The 5,732-nt window shown below is 39.0% G+C and overlaps 1 protein-coding gene across 1 annotated transcript; it reads left to right on the forward strand.

Annotated features, from left to right (window-relative positions):
* Window positions 1-498: 498 nt before the first annotated feature.
* On the forward strand, window positions 499-4,718 carry ccdc25 (coiled-coil domain containing 25). The gene is made up of 9 exons (XM_085770328.1): window positions 499-708; window positions 846-893; window positions 1,014-1,053; window positions 1,262-1,313; window positions 2,609-2,684; window positions 2,804-2,907; window positions 3,142-3,344; window positions 3,444-3,489; window positions 4,142-4,718. Exons 1-9 carry the CDS (start codon window positions 684-686, stop codon window positions 4,169-4,171), a joined length of 624 nt encoding a protein of 207 aa, XP_085626454.1. The 5' UTR covers window positions 499-683; the 3' UTR covers window positions 4,172-4,718.
* The last annotated feature ends 1,014 nt before the right edge of the window (window positions 4,719-5,732 follow it).

Below are 5,732 nucleotides of genomic sequence, written 5' to 3' on the forward strand. Positions count from 1 at the left end.
CCATCTTCTAAAGAAAAACAATACTATATCATCAATCTTATTATACAATTAGCCAAATGGCACATTCATAAATGTCGTTACACTAATCAAAATCCACTTTTTCTTATTTTTGAAAATGAAGCCAAACAATACATTAAGTCTATTAAAAAATCCATCAACATGAAAGCTATAAAGACTTTGAATTTATGTACACTATATAATGTTTTTGTATGAAAGCTTGTCTGTTCTGTTGGTGTATTGAATTGTATTGCACCATGATGTCTTAATAAAGTTTCTTAAAAAAAAAAAAAAAAGTAGCCTAGTAAAAATAAAACAATAAAAAACATCACAAAAGGAAATCGAAAAAAAAAATCCAGCATATCATATTCAGCAATTGCTATCAATATCCATATGCAACTGTTATAGATGTTATAGACACACACAATCCTGTTTGAAAGTTTCAGACAGGGACACTGTCACAACAAGTGTATTAAATACGAAGCTTTTATTTTGAAAACAGACTCGTGTACTTCCTGGGTCATCCTGTACATGCGAAAAGTGACAGACAGGAGAGAGTCCGGTGACAGTAAAAGAAAAAAACGAGCCGTCCGCTTCAAACTCATCACATTTAGTTGTGTTAATAATCTCGTGTTGCCTTTTCAAACTTCACCTTTTTATCGGAGCGTCTCATAAACTCACATAAAATGGTGTTTTACTTCACAAGTGCCGGTGAGTGCTTAGCAACGATGCTAGCATGTAGCCTGGTTAGCCCGTTGCCTTTAGTTGTATTTCTCGTTTTATGTGACTTTTTACCTGTGTTTCTGCCTGTTAATACTTAAAGTTAATGTTAGTTTTTATTCTCTCAGTGGTGGCGCCTCATTACATCATCTACATGGGAAAGGACAAGTATGAAAGTAAGTCAGCGTTGTGTTATAGATTCACTTAAAGCTGTGTCCTCGTATTACAATCAATTACTTTGATCTCTGTGTTTGTTAAAGTGATCGACTAGTGAGGTTGTTTTTTCTTTTCGACAGATGAGGATCTTATCAAGTATGGGTGGCCTGAAGACATCTGGTGAGACATCTATGTCTAAATCATAACTTTTCTTCTTAATTGAGCAGCAAAAGTGACTCAAATACAGAGCTGACAGGTCTAAAACACTGCTTACAGTATTGTTTTAGAAGATTCACCTGTGTGGCTTTATACTTTAATTTCAGTCAATATAACATTTGTGAAAACATAAAATAACATTGTTGTTTGTACCACAATCCTGTTTCTCCAGGTTTCATGTGGACAAACTGTCCTCGGCTCACGTTTACCTGAGGTTGCCAAAGGTAAGAGGCCAAACACAGTGAACAAATACAACAACAAACCTGCAATAATGAGATCTGACAATAGAAATGCAGGTTGAGATGCATCACACAGCACCAGAAATGACACATCCATTTCCTGTAGCTGCCTCCAGGGTCACACATTTCACACCAGTTTGGATGTGAGCTCATTTTACTAGAGCTGAAACAACCAGTCAATAAGTCATTCTACAGAATAATAATAACAATCAGCTACTGAGACATTAATATAAGTCATTTTTCAATCATTTAAGTCACGTATAAAGGAAAAAATGTTAAATATTCTATTGTTGAAGCATTTGCTGTGACAGTAAACAAAATCTCAACAAGAGTTGGTTGCACATAATTAACACTTAAGCCGTTTCCAAAGAAAATAATGAGCAGATTAAATGCTATTAAATAAAACTAATTGTTGCAGCACTGTTTCATTAACTGTCATGTAAAATGTTATCACAGACACACCTGTGATCATGGTCGGTTTAAATGTTGCAATGACTGATTGAAGGATGTCACCTACTTTTTTAGTGTATGTTATTGTCTGTCCTTGGGGCTGCCCCATTCCTCCACACTTGGCTCAGGGCGCTTGGTTACGCACACACTTCGGTGACGTTTTGCCGGCGGAACGTATATTTACATATAGTGTGCAAGCATGGATTAAGTGGCCAAGCGTGTGGGGGGAGATTTAAAAGCAATCGGGACACACTTGACAAGTGCAGCCTGTGCCATAAGCACACTAACACAACTACGACACACACAGCACAGCAACAGTTTTAATAAACAGTGCTGCTGGATCACAGTCTCATCTACTCCAGAAGTGTCTCTATGCGCAAGATTCAGATCATAAATGTGTAAGCCCAACTCTGTAAGTAGGAAACAAACAAGAAAAACGAAAAAATAAAAACATGAACAGAGCATGATGAATATAAAATATGACATTAAAAAGTCATAATTATGAGATAGAAAGTTAATTTCATTTTATTGAGATTAATTCAATCGCATTTCCTAAACGGGCTTGTGGCTGCCGGTGACGGCGGACTTCACCGTGGTGCATTGTGGGATTTATACTTGGCCAAATACCGCTCGGATGCGGTCTTACCTTAAGTGTGGGTAAAGTGCAAATCAAGTGCGCTGCACTTTCAGTCGTTGGAGAAATGGGACACACTTGCGCACTGACACTAAGCCCATGAACGCGCACGCCAAGTGCCCAAGTGTGTAAGTGTGATCAAGTGTGCATATTGGGACAGGCCCCTTGTCTCTGCTCACTACTTTGTCTTTTCCAGGGTCAGACCATAGATAATATTCCTCCAGAGGTGCTGATCGACTGTGCACAGCTGGTGAAGAACAACAGCATCCAAGGTGAAGACTCTTCTCCTGAGAAACTGAACTGAGAATACGCTGCAAATGTTAAAAGTGTGATCAGATCTATGAGCTGTGAGTGTTTGAAACCTGTGTTGTCTCTCTGTGTGTGTAACCAGGCTGCAAGATGAACAACATCAACGTGGTTTACACACCGTGGGCCAACCTGAAGAAAACCGGAGACATGGACGTGGGTCAGATCGGCTTCTTTCGACAGAAAGAGGTGAGTTACAGGGCTGAATTAACAACACTCTGCTGTTAGATGATGTTATAAGGATGTCAGAGACTGTTGGCAAGTGAAATGACAACTTCATTTTCAAAGAGATTAATTATCTCACACAGTGTTTCATCCTAACGTCCTCACTCTACTTCATCATTCTGTTCCAGGATGTTTTATTTATCCTCTCCCAGCAGTTTTTTAAGTTTTTCATGCCTGTACTGCCGCCGTGTCTCACAGGTGAAGATCGTGGCGGTGGAGAAGAAGGTCAATGAGATCGTAAACCGTCTGGAGAAAACGAAAGAGGAGCGCTTCCCCGACCTGGCGGCGGAGAAAGAGTCGAGAGACAGAGAGGAGAGGAACGAGAAGAAAGCTCAGCTCCAAGAACAGAAGAAGAAAGAGAAGGACGAGCAGAAGAGGAAAAAGGAGATGGAGGATCTCAGGTACATGGACGACTTATCAGAGGCTGGAGTGTCATCAATCATCCTCCTTCCTCCTGCATACATGTATTTAAAAAATATATTTTTGGTTTCTTTCTTCAGGAACTATACGTCACTGATGAAGGATGAAAACATGAAAACTAATGAGGTGAGGAACTCGACCACCCAAGAGAAATCACATGCAAGTTATGTAACATAATTAACAGGCAGGAAACATAATACATGCTATGAAAAAACTTGTAATTGTTGATTTTTTGGCTTATAATTGTAAAAAAAAAAAAAGTCAGTCCCTCCAGAAAAACGTGATTATGCGTTGAATTATGCGATCGCATAATCAGCCGAAGTCTGCACATTTATGCTGAATTAAAACAAGATGAGAACTTAGTATTAGTATGCTTGTTTATCATAGGAAGTCATTAGAAAAGACTCTTTACATTAAGGTACAGTATAAAAGAGTGTTGGGGGAATCACTTTTTTTTTTTACTTATTCATCAAACCGCAGTTTTTGCGAATTCCCACAATTTCATTGCAAACATATCCTGCATAATCAAGGATTTTTGCCTGCAACAATCACAAAAACATTCTTGAAGGACTGAGAAGTCATGTGGTTTCACTTTGACACTGAAGGGTGTTTTTTCTAATGATCAGAAACCAAAAAAAATCCCATTAAAATTCCCATCTTGTTGCAATGTGGCAGGGTAAGATTTTACCATAAAACCTTGGAAAGGCGCTCAGATAAACAATGAACTAGACAGTTTATTTGATTATAAAAGCTCTGATGTTCTGCCTGTCGTTTTCAGGATGGCAACGATTCAGATGACTTCATGTAAGAGGTGAAGACGAGTCAGCAAGCAGACAGACTCCTCCCCCTCCGCCACTCAGACCTGCTGCTTTTGCTTGCTGTAACTCTGCACACGACCTTGGGACAAACAAAAAAAGAAAAAGATACCTTGAACTTTTGGTGACTTGGAGCAGGATGCGGACCACAGAGGGACAGCAGCACCGGGACTTTTTCCACATGCTGACTGACTGGTTCAGACCACTGCTGCCAAACCCAAACCACGCTGGCTGACTTCTTCATGGCAGGGGAACGCTGCAGAGGAAGAGATGACAACAACACAACAAGACAACAGAAAAGACTGGGGGTCATTTTGAGGAGAAAAACACAAGTAGCTGAACATTGTTTGATTTGGTTTTCACTGCCGGTGTCGACCGATTATTGATGTATGATTTTAAAAAAAACTGGTTTCTGTGTGGGTGTTTGCTTCAAAAACCCTCCAAAACCGTCTGTTCATTTTCTTCATGTGTTCATTTCTCTGCCTGTCAGATTTTATTGAATATGATTCAGTGTATGAATTAAACTCTGTTAGTAATTGGCTTTGCCTGCAGTTTGTTGACAACTAATTATATTCCTCTACAAAGCATCTTTTACACAGTCACATCCATTTGCAGAGAATGATGCCTCTGTCATTTTTTATCTTGTGTTGTGTTGCACAAATTCAGGGCCGTATGCAACAATTATTCTCACACAATGCCTGCCTTGTTCACTCAAACACTCTTCACAGTGTTTATTTGATTTGACTAATTGCCCCACATCCAAATAAAATTTACAAAAAACAAAGCCAGAAAAAACATTTGAAAAAATGCTGCCATCAAATGGTAAGCATCTGACGGCAGGAAATTATAAGTAAAAAGTAATAATAAGTAATAATTGTTTCAATTCACTTTTTCAGTTTCATCCAAAATAAAAATGTATTAAATCCATATTTTGGGCCTAAAATAGAGGTTTGTAAGCACAGAAAAAAGAGTTTTATCAGGCCATCAACATCATCAATCATATACCCTCGAATCCACACGTCTGTAACAGTTATTATTATTGCCTTGTAACAAGAAATCAGTAAATATGAAGCCCTCCCTGAACATATTCTGCATCGGACATCCTGTGTCCTTAAGTATTTTAAGACACAGTATTTCAGTACGTATCCTATTTAATTTCAAATAATGTGTTTTCTTTAAAAAATAAAAAAATCTAACATTACTAAAATCAATAACACCCCCCTGTCTAAGGATAAGGTTAAACTCCCCAGAGGGTTTGATGTGAGTGTGCAGTTCTGATGCTTGTTGCTGTGACGAATGTTTCGGATCTCAATACACATTTTCATATTTGTTGCTTCAGAAAGAGAAAATGTGACTGGAGGATGCGGGCATCGATCCCGCTAACCCTGGCACTTCTGCCTCCTCCACCAAAGTAAGCCCACATCAGCCAATCACGTTCCTCCCGTGTGGGCTTACTTTTGACCAATCACGTTCCTCCCTTGCCTTCTCCGCCAAAGTAAGCCCAAAGTAAGCCCATATCAACCAATCACGTTCCTCCCTTGTGGGCTTACTTTT

The sequence above is a fragment of the Trachurus japonicus genome, chromosome 24, assembly GCF_045865225.1.
Source record: "Trachurus japonicus isolate A0001 chromosome 24, Traja_1.0".
NCBI classification, from domain to species: Eukaryota; Metazoa; Chordata; class Actinopteri; order Carangiformes; family Carangidae; genus Trachurus; species Trachurus japonicus.

What these genes read in the sequence shown, in the direction of transcription:
- ccdc25 (XM_085770328.1), top strand. Translation starts at nt 684, where the DNA reads ATGGTGTTTTACTTCACAAGTGCCG. An exon ending in GTTTTACTTCACAAGTGCCG is followed by an intron (nt 709 to 845) that starts GTGAGTGCTTAG and finishes TTATTCTCTCAG; the next exon opens with TGGTGGCGCCTCATTACATC. An exon ending in GGGTGGCCTGAAGACATCTG is followed by an intron (nt 1,054 to 1,261) that starts GTGAGACATCTA and finishes CTGTTTCTCCAG; the next exon opens with GTTTCATGTGGACAAACTGT.